Raw genomic sequence first — 13,818 nt, 5'->3', positions numbered from 1 at the left:
TAGAATAATTGTTGACCGTTTGGTCTCACACTGGAATTTTTTTTAAAGGAGCACAGTATTTAACAGGTGATATTCATTATTTTTTGAGCCAATTTGTTACTAAAATCTCCAAATTTTTTAAAAACAGTTGTTTCAAAAAAAGTAAAATACTCTGTGGACCAAACAAAACATTTCTCTTTGGATGTCTTTCTTGCAACTTCTTTGCTAGACTGTAAGTTAACTGCTTTATCAGTTAACAAATTGGTTTGGCCGCTTTTTAACAGAGGCTAAAGAATAGTGGCTTAAACAAGATAGAAGCTTATTTCTCTCCTACATGAAAGTCTGAGCTGGCAGACTGTTTGAGGATGAGGGAGTTTATGGTCCCTGCTCCACAGGGTCATCCAGGGAACTAGGTACATTCTGTCTTGTCGCTCTACTGCCTTTAAGGATGATTTGGTCACAGATAGCACCAGGTAGTGGAGGGCAAGCAGCTGTCTATTAACTCAGAGGTCAACAAAACTTTATCTGTGAAGGTCTAGATAGTGACTATTTTAGGCTTTGCAGCCACATACAGTCTGTGTTGCTTGTCCTCCTCCTCTTCTTCACAGGCTGTACAAAACAGGCTTCGGGCTAGATTTGTCCCATAGGCTATTAGTTGTCCAACCCTTGTTTTAAGGGCACACCTAGAAATTGTATACTTCCTTTATAAAACAGGGTTAATAACATTATCTATTTCAAAAGGTTGTTATGAGGATGAAAATGAGATAATACATTCAGATAGTGCCTGGTACAAAGTAAATGCTCAGAACATATTAACTGGTTTTATTATTATTATAATTGATACCCATTTAATTCCGTCAGTGAAAGAGAATTCGTACATTTTTCTTTTACCATCTGATTTTTAATACAATTTGTGACATTTTTAGCTCTCTTCCCCGTAGTTTAGTGTTAGCATTATTTATTATTATTATTTTTTAATATATATAGTTTGGTGAAAGTTGACACAGGAAATTAGGTTCTCATTTAACAATTTCTGTACGTATTTTTCAGGGACATCGGTTACATTTTACACAATATATCAGTATTCTTATTACTTCCATTTTGATTGTAGTGTTAGCATTATATTTCAGTCAATACTCACTACTAGTACTTTCATCATGGTTTTTCTTTCTCTAAATTCTTTATTTTGATGTTGGTTTCTCTCTATTAGCTAGATTACCTGCGGTTTTTAAAAATATTGCGTTCTAAATTTTTGATTGCTTGGAAATATCTGATCATTGGTTTTATATCTAAAGAATAATTTAGCAGGGTATAAGATTCTTGGGCCATTTTTCTTTCCCATGGGATTTTTTAGAATTAGGCGGTTGTGTTGAACTCTAAAGTCAGTTTGATTATACCCCGTATATGGGACTTGCTTTTTCTGCTAGGAGATCCATATGATTCTTTATCATGGATGTTTGAGAGACGGTGCGGTTGCCTACCCACACGCCTAGGTGTCATAACTTTAACAGGGGTTTATGGCCTTTCACTTTCCACAGTTCTATTTCCTGTTTGAAATCTGAGTGGTCATGTGTCAGTTCTCAGCTTCCTCCCTTGGTCCCACCCAGCTCTCCGGTATTATCACAGAGATGCTTTATAGTTTCTAAATTAGAGTGGAGTGTTCCCTTATTTTATGGGTAATGAGATTTTCCACTGTTTATTAGCTGTTGTTTTTGGTGGGTTTTGAGTGAGGGAAAGAAAAACCTTATCGATAGATTTAAATTTCTTTTATGTTTTTGTTTCTTTGGGGAGTTTAATACAGAGTTATCACATGGTTTAATACAGTTTTTTTCTTTTAATTGTGGTAAATATATATGTAACGAAAAGTGCCATTTCAACAGTTTTCACATGTATAGTTGAGTGACGTTAATTATGTTCATCATGTTGTTTGCCCATCACTCTTACCTATTCCTAAATTTATGTTTTAATACTTCTTTTGGAAAACTTAAAAAAAAAAAAAAATACAGCACCATAACCTATAATTAAGGAGCCTTGGTGGTGCAACGGCTATGTGCTTGGCTGCTAACTGAAAGATTGGTGGTTTAAACCCCCTCACTGGCTCCATGGGAAAAAGACCAGGTAATTTGCTCCTGTGAAAATCACAGCCTAGAAAACCTTATAGAGCAGGTCTACTCTTGTCAGATGGGGTCGCTATGAGTTGAAAATCTGACTGGACAGCACCTAACAACAACCAAAAACCTGTTGCCATTGAGTTGATTGTGACTCATAGCAACCTTATAGGACAGAGTGGAACTGCCCGATAGGGTTTCCAAGGCTGTGAATCTTTATGGAAGCCGACTGCCACATCTTTCTCCCATGGAGCGGCTGACCTTTCGGTTCGCAATTGACTGCTTAACCACTGCACCACCAGGGCTCCTTTTAGCAACAACAACCCATAACTGACCCTTTCGTTTGGCCGCATTTCCTTCCACTCTTTTATAAAAGAAATAAAGTGTAGCAGATCCAGGTGAGGTTCCCTTTGATGCCTATCGCCTGTTCCATCCCTCATCTCTACCTCCTTCACCCCAAGACAATAACTAGCCTTGTGGTCTCTTTTTATACTTAGAAGTCCAAATAACAGGTATCTGTAACCAATATATAACATTGTTTTATGTTTAAAATGTTTACTCAAATGGTATCATACTGTTTCACTGTTCTGCAGTTTGCTTTTTTTCCAGTCAACATTGTCTCTGAAATCTGTTTTGAGATATATGTGCATTCTTTTGTTGTTCCTCTTCCCTATTGTGTATCTTTTCACAATATGAATATATCACATTCATTTGTTTTTCCACTGGACACCCTCTTACAGGTCTTTGAGGTTTATGTGCAAGAGTTTCTCAAGAAGTAGATGTTCAGAGTTGTAGAGTATATGCCTTTTCATTTTTACTGGATACTAACTAGTAGCACTGATGGCTCACCAAAGTGATGGTACCATTTGCCCTTGCATCAGCAAAAGTGAAAGTTCTCCAAATGTACGTCAGTATTTGATATGGATATTCTTCCCAATATTTGCCATTTTCTGAGCAATCCTATAATGAAGGCAACATTATATAATGATGATAACTTGATGGATTAGATTTGCAGAACTGATTGTTTCTAGGTGAATGTAGGAGCAGAGAACGGTGATGAAAATGATCTAACTGGGAGCCCTACTAAAAATGCAGTTCACTCCGTATCTGAGATGAGATTACATTCTCATGGTTTTTTTTTTTTTTGCAAAAATTTTTCAGAGTATTTTTAGAGCCAAAAATAAAGTTTAAAAAATGCTAGGGTATTTTCCAGGTTAAAAAAAAAAAAAAAGATATGACAAAAAGTATTAATGTTCCTGATAGAGCACCGCCATCTTATAGACCTGTGTGCCATTTCTACTTGAAGTGAGTTTATTTCTGGATCTCCTTTCCCACCTGTTTACCTGAAAATCATTGAATGTGTTGCAAATGAACTATGAAATGATTAGATGCTAACGTGGCAAAGACAATGTGAATTCTCTGTTAGCTCAGGAACAGGTACATCTGGTTTGATACAGTAAATTGTTAATGCGCGACTCTGAGATTTGGAGTTATATGGTTCAAAAGTACTTCTCACCCATATGGTGTATTTACATTAAGAAGGTGAATTTTCCCACCATCATGCATCATATCAATACCCATCTGTCTGTCTGTCTGGTTTTTTTTTGGTGAAAAAAAATTTTTTTTTTTGCTTCTTTATTCTTTTAAAAAAACTCCTGTGTCCTTATATGTCATCTTCAACTTTCAGAAAAGCAAGAGGAAAGGGCATGAATATACAAATATTAAGTATTCTCTAGCGGACCAGGCCAGTGGAGATCAGAGTCCCCTCCCGCCTTGTACCCCAACACCATCCTGTACAGAGTAAGTAGTGGTGAAAGAAATTCTTTTTTACCTGAACATAGTTCTATAGACAGGCTTAAAACACAGCAAGTCTTTGCAGCATGTGCATTGCATTGGTGTTCCTTACTGTTACCGATCAATTAGTGTGTCAGTGACGAGCATTTTCTCTGGATTGTGTTGATGCTGCTTTCTAAGCTAAATTTTAATTTACCTAAACTGAAGGCTGATTGCCACACTAGCTAGGATTATACAAGAGAAAGACCTTGCGATCTGCTTCTGTAAAGATTACAGCTAAGAAAACCCTGTGGGGCAGTTCTACTCTGTCACATGGGGTCACTAGGAGTCAAAAACGACCTGATGACACCGAACAACAACACTTAGTCTATCAGTGGTTCTCCAAGAAGAATTTGATTTTTCTTTTCAAAGAAAATTAAAAGGGTTGTTGCAGAGGTAACAACCCTTATGATGTGTTAAGACCATCTGTGAAATAAAAGTAATTTGACCATTGATGTGTCAACATAACCCTGATCTGCTAACTTTCCAGAAGTCTACTTTGGGCATTTAAACCAGGGATCAGCAAACTACAGCCTGCAGGCCAGATCTGGGCCAGGGCCTGTTTTTGTATGGCCCATGAGCTAAAAATGATTTTTAAAAGGTTGTAAAAATACAACAGCAAAGAAGAATATATGACAGATACCATATATGCCCTGAAGAGCTGAGAATGTTTATTATCTGGTGCTTTGCAGAAAAACTTTGCAGACTCCTTGTTTAAACTAAAACGTGCTAGGAAAACATTTGTTAAATTGATTATGGGAATAGCAATTGTAAGGCACTGTTTTTCTATATATTCTAAAGTCACTCTCTTTAGCATAACATTTACTTTTTATTTTCCCCTAAGAATCATATATCTGTTTGCTTCTGGTGTGGATTTTTAAACCTCTGCTGACTTTAATATTCTGTATAAACAGTTTAGATCGCATATATGAGGCTTGTATTTACACTTGCTTCCTATCTAACATTGAAATGAAATTATATACCCAAAGTATTCTCTCCACCAGTGTGCCCCTTCCTTCTGCCTACTTTGTTCTTTCCCAGTGGGCTGACTAGGAGAGTTGGTATTTTAAATTGCCATCTGTAGTAATTTGCCATGGAACCAGAAAGTTATGGCTCCGAGTCCTTGCCAGAGAGCTTTGCCCACATGTTGCCACAACAGGGTCAGCTCTGAGGACTCCCTTCCTACCGGTGGCATGCCTGTGACCAGCAGACTCTCTGTCTCATCATTCTTGCCGTCCCCTTTGGAGGACACAGACTCAGAATAACCCAAGTGCCTCCTGACAGTCTCCCACAGCCGTTGACATCCTTGTCCTGCTCAGCCAAAAGGAGTCAGGGCTCTTAAATGCATTGGCCTTCCTTCCTGAGACCCCAGACTACAGTTAAGCTTCATGTTCACTGTTCTTCCTGTTGCCTGAGCTGAAGCTAAACGCATCTATAGTCCCTGCTAACTGCACCTGTGCTTGGCTTCTTGGAGCTTCTGCCTATTCGGATTCCTTGACTTGATATTAAGGAGCCCTGGTGGCGCAGTGCTTACGCGCTCAGCTGCTAACTGAAAGGTCATTGGTTTGAACCCACCAGCCATTCTGCAGGAGAAATATGTGACCGTCTGCTTCCGTAAAGGTTTTTTCAGCTTTGGAAACCCTATGGGGCAATTCTACTCTGTCCTATAGGGTCGCTGTGAGTTGGGATTCAACTCAGTGACACTGGGTTTGACTTGACATTATTACCAGTTCTTTCTATTTGTACATGGCCTACGTCCTTTAATGCCTAGCTCAAATGCATCATCCTATAGGTCTCCCTCGCTTGACCCGCTTGGAAAAGAGCTCCCTTTTCTCCAAATCCCAGAGAGCAGAGTGACTGGAGACTGATTTCACTTTTAACTTCATAATTATATTATGCTGTAAATTTATGCCTTATATCCATTTAGAATGTCACTCCTTGAGGAAGGAACTATGTCTGAACCATGTCTGGTCACAAAGAACCTTATAGGATGTGCTTTAAAAATATGTGAGTTTAAACAGTATGGTCTGAATTTCTGTAAATATACTTTCTTTTCAGAATGAGAGAAGATAATGCTAGAGTCTATGAAAACGTGGGTCTGATGCAGCAGCAAAAAAGTTTCAGATGAGAAGACCTGCTAAATCTTCAGCACAGAAATAGGTATTTAAGTGCTAAATGCTCTGTTGCTTAAGTGTTTATATAAACTGTGGCATTTTTTTTAAGCACTGCAAATAAATTGTGTTTTAGCAAAATGTACCATAATTTTTATAAGCCAGCTTTTTCTTCTCCCTATACTTCTTTTTCTAAGCTAGATTTACTTTAGAATTCATTAAGCATTAAATCAAATGTGAAATTAATTCTGCAAGGGGCAAGATTAGCACTTACCACTGAGAAATGGTTGATATTGGTGATGAAGAGCAGATATCACCATTCCTGCAATTTTTATCCGAGTTGGTGAACTGAGCTGAGCTGAGAGATGATCTGCAGGGCTCTGGGAAACATCTGGACTTGGCACTGATGGTTAGGAGGCAGGACGCCCACGTTCTTGGCCCAGTTGGCCTCTGACCTACTGTGTGACTTGGTGTACTGGACTCTCTCGCCTCCAGCTGGATCAACTCCACAGCTTCCAGCTCTGTTGCTGGGAGTTCATCTCCCTTGTACATCGGTGGCCCAAGGATGTGATGTATGTGTTAATGATAAGTTAGAAACTCATTTCAGTATGTCATGTTGAAATTCCCATTTCAGTGGGTAGTATACTTAAAAGCTTTACATCTACTTTAAAATAGCTTAATACTTTGCTGAGCTTTTAGATTTACATTCCTTAAAAATTGTCACTTATTTCTTCCCCAGATATGGACTTTCACCCTCTCCCTAAAAAGATCAAGAAAAGATGCAAGAAAGTTTATGTGAAGAATAAATTTGAATTTGGAAGGTTTGCATTATTATGTGGTTGACTACCTTTTGATAAGCAAAATTTGAAACCATTTAAAGACCACTGTATTCTAACTCAACAGTACCTGATTTCCAATTACTCGTTTTCTCAGATAAGAAGAAATCATCTCTACAATGTAGACAGTGTTCTATTTTATAGAATTTTGTTTTAAATTGAGGAAGTAGTTGAATTGCTCTCTATATTTTGCAGATGATGATTCAAATTCTAGTTATCAGCGTTGTTTTTTTCCTTTTATAACCTTAACAAATTTCATTTTTCTCTCTTTATCGGGGATGATAGGGCACTTATAAGAGGAGAAATGATGTGGGAAAATTGAGTAACAACATCCTAGAGAAGTGGGAACAATTTCATTTACCATCAGTTATCCTGTGGTGGATAATTCATTTTGATGGCCTCTTTCTTTAGGCTAAATGATAATGAAGCCAGTGCCCCAGACTGTCAGAAATTGACTGTCTACTTTTGCATTGGTATTAAAAAATCACGGAAACGTACACATTAGGATAAGAGGTGTTTTTCTTCTTAGCAGATGACCAACTACCATTCAGCCTGTTGACTGAGAAGGTTGTGGTAGGAAAACATTGGCCACATTTCCTTTGCATTGAGTAATTGTCTTGTGTATAGAAAAATGGCATCTTCGGATGACCGGTGTTTTGTTTATCAGTTGTTGCTGACAAACCACCCCAAAACTTGTGGCTTCAAACAACTACTTTTTTTTTGTTCATTATTCTTCAATCTGGGCTGGGCTCAGCTGAGCTGTTCTGCTAGTCTGGCTGGTGGGCACTCATGTAGTTGGCAGGTTGGCTGAGACACTGGGACAGGTGGGCTTCATTCACTCTCTGCATGTAGTCCTCAGGGTCTCTCCATCTCCATGTGGCCTCTCCAGCAGCAGGGCCTCTTACATGGCAGCTCAGAGCTCCCAAGGGTGGAAAAGCAGAAGTGGCCAGACTTTCTTAAGAGACAGGCCCGGAACTGCCACTGCATCACTTCTGTGGTCAGGCCCAGACCAGGTTCAGGAAGAGCGCACTTCCCAAGGGAGGTGTGGCCCACTGGGTGCCCCAGTGTAACAGACTGCTATAATCGGTGCCATGGAGAAACCAGAGGTAGCAAAAGTAGAAGCTGCTAGTGACATTGCGAAGCTGAAGCTGCTTACGGTAACTGATGGTCAGCTGCAAGTCAGACTGAGAGAGAGGGCCTTGAAGAAACTTCCTGAAGCAGTTGTGCTAGCTCTGACCCTATTTACTGAACCATCACCTGGGAAAACCAGTCTCATAAGGATGGGTGTGTTTAGGGGGACAGAGCATTTGAAAGCAGAACCACCCATCACCACGGTCCCCGCAGAGTGGTGTGAGTGTGCTGCTGTCTAGTGTCCCCGGTATCTAGTCGGGCTGGCCTCTAACCCAATTTAATCAGCCGTAGCTCATTTTTGTTTTTAACAAAGCAGTAATATTTCCTAACGTCTGACCTTAAGTGCCTTTTCCAAAGACATCCCTTTTTGCCCTGTGTGTTGAATCATGATTCAGTGAGCGTATTTCAATTAAGGTATCATTGGTTGTCTTTGTAAAGATAATAAATTGCTACAGCAACTTTGCTATTCAGTTATTATGGTCTCCTCCTCAGATTTGTCTCATTTGGCTCCTGAAAGGAGGACTAGGCCCAGCCTTGGTAGTTCTTCTCTGAGGTCTTTAGCTTCCTTGGGGAGAGCCCTGGTTGCCTTTCTCACTGCCAGAATGTACACTGATCTCCTCCTTCCTCTCTGCCCCACCCCACTCCCCGAGAAGCTTAGAATGGCTTTAGAGCACAGGTGTGGCCTGAAGGTCATTAGGGGAATGGAAGTGATTACTGGCTTCTTGTCAGGCCTGTAAAGAGAGATTCCAGTTCAGTATTTGCCGCAAGGATCTGATGAAATCCTTGTTCTTTTTATTGCATTGTCACATTGAATAGTTCTCCACTTTTGCCTCCCTGTTGTGGTAATGTTTTTGCTCTGGACTTTGGGGGCAGAGTCTTTCACCAGCATACGAGGGTTTGCTTCAAATACATTATTGCATTAACGTCTCTGTAGCTTAAGAGCAGTTGTTTTTGCACTTGGAACTGAAATGCCTGATCTTTGCCAGCTGTGTTTGTTACAGGACATTGATTTAATTTAGATTCCCTTCCACTAAGTAAGCAAGGAGCCCTGGTGGCACAGTGGTTAAGAGCTCAAGCTGCTAACCAAAAAGTCGGCAGTTTGAATCCACCAGCCGCTCCTTGGAAAGGCAGTTCTACCCTGTCCTATAGAGTCGCTATGAGTCGGAATTGACTCCACCAGTGGGTTTTAATGGGTTAAGTAAGCAAACAGTCATGTTATGTAAACTTATGCCAAGACAAGATTTCTAATGGTCCCTAGTGTGCTAAGGTGTGCCGAGTGGGTTTGGGAAAAGGTGATTGCAGGTTCTCCGAGGAGATTACATGGGATGGGATCAGGCAGAGCGGCTGTGAAAATGGGAGGAGCTCAAGGTAAGGGTTTAAAGATAAAGATAGTGGAAATGAAAGTTCCAAGGAGGTGGTTGATGAGGACGTAGAAGGGCCCAGGGCCAGAGCAGTCAGGGATAGGTGAATCAGGCTACCTGGAAAAGAGTGGTGACAGATACGTATTTGCAGTCAGCAGCCAGGGAGTAACTCTGGGTTGTTGGTAGACTTTAAATTTGTGCAGTAACCCATAGCTGGCTGAGTATTTGGTGAAGAATATGATCTGATGCAGGGTATTGAGGTAAAAAATAAATAAGCCAAATTTCAGTGTCTTAATAGCCTTTTTAAATAATAAAAAAGACACCTCATAATCAGTGTGTGGCTCTCCTGAAGGTCATGGCCATCTCTCCCATTGAAGTCAGTAACTTGTCAGATGTGGCTAATGGGGAGTGAGAAAACACATGTGAATATCCTGCGTCTTGGCATTCTTTGCAGAGTCTCCTTGCTTTGGTATAGCCAAGAAAACCGTCACGGTTATATTTAGGGGGTATTTTACGGGGGATTTTAGAACTAATTTAACATCCTAGGATATTTCTGGTTCAGGGGAATGTGGAAAGGGATGCGATTGTGAAGTGTTTTATTGCAGATTATGAATCCCTAAGGGAAATGGTAGATGTAGACCTAAATCCCAACCCGCTGCTGTTTTTGTTTTCTGTATGTTGTCAGGAGAATGAAGTTTTAAAGCAAGCACATGGCCTCCCTGATTTCCAGATAAAATCTTTATTAGGATCTGTGTTAGCCTTTAATTTTGTTGAAATCTTTTTCCCTCTTCCTTTTGAAAAATAAGTTCCAAAATAATAGTTTGTCGTATCTTCCATCACTAAAAAGTTTTTCTCACGATGGGCAGTTCACAGAAGGCAAAAATATTAAACAGTTGGTTTTCGTGTGTTGTATAACTTTGCTGTATATCAAAACTAATTTTAACAGGTTTTCATCCTAAACCTCAAAACATGTAATTAATAATTTTGCCTGTTATTTATGACCTAATTGTGATACTTTTATTAATAAAAGCTAATGAAAAAGGATCCTTTATTAAGCTGATGACTAGACCTACATTTGATTTTCCTGCAGTATATGAAGAAGTATTGTACCAGAGTATTAAAAGATATGTAATATTTTATTGATAAATCTATCCTTTAAAAGGAATACGTTTTAGGATGTCATCATTTTGATGTGAATCATGTAAATGTTGATAATATGCACTGTTTATTATACATTTAGTGTTTCAAGAGATTCACTTATTTGCCTTTTTGCCCACGTATATTATGTAGTCTATTTGCAATTGTTTAAAAAAAAATGACATTAATAGTTTATGTAGAGAAACATTAGTGGATGTTAATTGTCTCCCCACCTGTATTTATGGGTGTTAGCTCAACTGCTTTGCTAGTTGCAAAGCCGTATTATCAGAGTAAAAGTGTATTTGTAAACTGTATAGGAACTAAAAATTAGGAATAAAACCATTTTCTTATATTACGGTATCTGTCATTTACTTTATTAGAAATGTCTGGTAAAAATGGGATTGTAGGTCACTCAACCTCTTAGCTGGCAAAATGTTGACGTTTAGCAGCTCTTATCCAGAAGGTGAACTGGAATGTAGGATAAATGAAGTGGTTCCCCAAGCACTGATTGAATGTCTACTATATGAATAGCTGTGGGAGACAGAAAAGGAAGAACTATTTGCAAGCACTTATGAGTAAATAAAGAATAAAAAATATGTCTGTGTAAAATATACAGGAATTGGTTAGAGACCACAGAACGGAAAGTGGTTTGGGGGCTAGAAAGTAAAGGTATGATGAAGAGGCTCGTAGGAGAGGCAAATTGTGTGCTACAAGACTTCAGCTTTTCCTTAGAGTTGGTTTAGGTCTTACACAAGCAAAGCCACTTGCTTCTGACAGCAGTGTGCATTAACATTGGCAGAGAGAAGGGAAGTTATTTTATAAATAACAATACAATACAGGTGGTTATTCGTTCTCTATTGTAAATATAAGGAGTGATTTGGGTTACTTATTTTACAATGTAAAATACTATTGCGCCCCACTCAGTCGCAGTGTTTTCTTAGTTGTTTAATGCACATGATCAGGTTCGGCTGGTTTGGTTGGTCAGGACAGTCATCTATCCCGGCTGAAATGATGCAGCGCCTTCGAAATGCCAGGCACTGTCCCTGTGTGAGGCACTGGGGATATTGCGGTGAACATAACAGACGTGGTGGCTATCCTCAAGAGCTGCCATCCTAACAGTAAGAAGTAACAAGTAAGGAGGCAGTTCATTATACTCGTGATAAGCCCTACAGAAGATGCAGGGTGTCACAGCGGCGACGGGAATCGGGACGGCGAAGACAGTAACCAACTGCACAACTCTTACAGAGAAGTGGGGCCAGGAGGGTCACTCTGAGGAGTCGACCCTGCTTCAGTCCCAGGAGTTTATTTTATAGTCAATACAGCAATCAATAAGGCAATTAACAAAACAATGGGCTTTGTGTGTGGGCAAGGGAGAAGGAATTCAGGTAAACAAGTCAATCAGTAAAGGGACAATAGGTTTGCGAAAACACATCCTGACAAGTCTCAACATTTTGGGGACAAGTCTCAACATGCTGTGCAGCATAGAGGCCTGTGGGGGCTGCAGTTGTCAATAGTGCAGCCATGTTTAAATGGCTTATATCCCCACAGCAGGGTGCTAAGACAAAGCAGGGAAGACAGAAACTAGCCAACTAATTCCAAATGTGATGAATGTTATGGAGAGGAGTTAAGGGTGAGGATTCCAGGGAGGTGAACCTTCCATATATGGAGGATCTCCACTGAGTTTTCTATTGTGATACGGTTTTGGGTTTACCCCTGGAATATCAGAAGGGGTGCCGCATACAATGTTGGCCTGGAGATGCTTTATTCCCCATAATCCTTTCTGCGATCCCGGGTTGCACAGTAGAGGGCAGTGGCAGTATCTTGTCCTTTGACATGTCATGAAATGCCTGTCTAGTTCTACAGAACCTAGTCACAAGAGAAATCCCTAGAAAGTCTGCAGGTTAAAAGCAAACAGGAATCCCCATAACCCATTGACGTCGAGTCCATTCTGACTCATAGCGACCCTATAGGACAGTAGAACTGCCCCTTAGGGTTTCCAAGGCTATAATCTTTACAGAAGCAGACTGCCACATCTTTGTCCCTCGGAGTGGCGGTTGGGTTTGAATCACCCACTTTTGGTTCGTAGTTGAGTGCTTAACTACTGTGCCACCAGGGCTCCTTGGGATCCCTATAACAAACAGATCAATTTTGTTGACAGAGAATGAAGGATTTATTCATCTTGGTCATCTTGTAAATGAAAGCACCTACTTATTATTGGATCACATTACGTGTAGACTGCATCCATGCATTCTCTTTGATTCTATAAGGGGTAGTAAAAAGGGACTGTGACCTCAGCTGAATGATTTTATTGCAGGTGCTGTTCCTCCTTAACCTCTTCCCCACCCGCCACCTCCTGGCCCAGAACTAGCTAAGTTTCCAAACACTGAATTTGCAAAATGAAAATGAACCAGAAATAGAGATTTGATATTTTATCAACGGGGCAAGAAGTTACCAATAAGTTGCTATTATGTCATTTGAAGCTGGACAATTTAAATTCCCCAAGTATCATCGGGATGCAGACTCTAGTCTCTACAATAAGGGTTATAAGAAAGCAGTACCCTACTGTAAGACCTGTGGGCAGTTTATACACAAAGGAATTGTAAGTGATGCTCTGATTTGAAGTCATTTCTACCTGGTGCGATCATAGTTTTACTGAACTGGAAAAAATTTATGAGTTCAAATTGTCTTCCATTCAGCAAAGATTTATTAAGGCCCTACTAAGCGCCAGACACGGAGCTCTGGTGGTTCAATAGTTAAGCACTCAACCAGAAAGGTCAGCTGTTTGAACTCACCAGCCACTCTGTGGGAGAAAAGACCTGGTGATCTGCCACCATAAAGAATACAGGCTAGGAAACCCTATGGGGCAGTTCTACTGTGTCCTTCCTATAGGGTCACTATGAGTCAGAATTGACTTGATGGCACCCAACAACAACAACAAGGGGCCAGACCCTGGGAAACAGATGAAGAAAGCAATTCCTGCCTGCCAAGAACTCAGTATAGTCAGGGAGACAGATGAATATTCAGATATTCAATTGGAGTAGGCAATAATAAAGGGGTATCAACATAAATTGATGATTGCTTAGAGGAGTGAATTATAGCAGAGTTAGAATTCAGGTGAGGGGTCACTTGAGCTTATTCTTGACCAGTGGACAATGTGTGCCCGCACACACATGTACAGAGACAGAGAAAAAGAGATATTGAGAGAGAGAGTCAGGCTGGAGTAAGTTCCTCTTAATTTGTTGAGTTCACTCAAGGTCAGTTTCTTCTCTGGATCTTGTTCTAGAAATGAACTTGCAAGGAAATAGTGGTTTCTCTGTTCAAC

The 13,818-nt window shown here is 40.0% G+C and overlaps 1 protein-coding gene across 4 annotated transcripts in view; it reads left to right on the top strand.

Moving 5' to 3' along the window:
* Window positions 1-10,848, top strand: part of PTPN11 (protein tyrosine phosphatase non-receptor type 11) — a 75,341-nt gene extending 64,493 nt beyond the window's left edge. For 3 of the 4 annotated variants that reach the window (XM_004379063.2, XM_023733787.1, XM_023733789.1), the window contains 3 exons: window positions 3,775-3,887; window positions 5,979-6,080; window positions 6,771-10,848. In XM_004379063.2, coding sequence (XP_004379120.1) covers window positions 3,775-3,887; window positions 5,979-6,048 — 183 coding nt within the window. In that variant the 3' untranslated portion in view covers window positions 6,049-6,080; window positions 6,771-10,848. The remainder of the gene's footprint in view (window positions 1-3,774; window positions 3,888-5,978; window positions 6,081-6,770) is intronic. The other variant, XR_002824531.1, reaches the window with a different exon arrangement.
* Window positions 10,849-13,818: the final 2,970 nt, after the last annotated feature.

The sequence above is a fragment of the Trichechus manatus genome, unplaced genomic scaffold, assembly GCF_000243295.1.
Source record: "Trichechus manatus latirostris isolate Lorelei unplaced genomic scaffold, TriManLat1.0 scaffold00061, whole genome shotgun sequence".
In the NCBI taxonomy this organism is placed as follows: domain Eukaryota; kingdom Metazoa; phylum Chordata; class Mammalia; order Sirenia; family Trichechidae; genus Trichechus; species Trichechus manatus.
The sequence above is the reverse complement of the archived record's forward strand: the minus strand, read 5'-3'. Positions and strand labels throughout refer to the sequence as shown.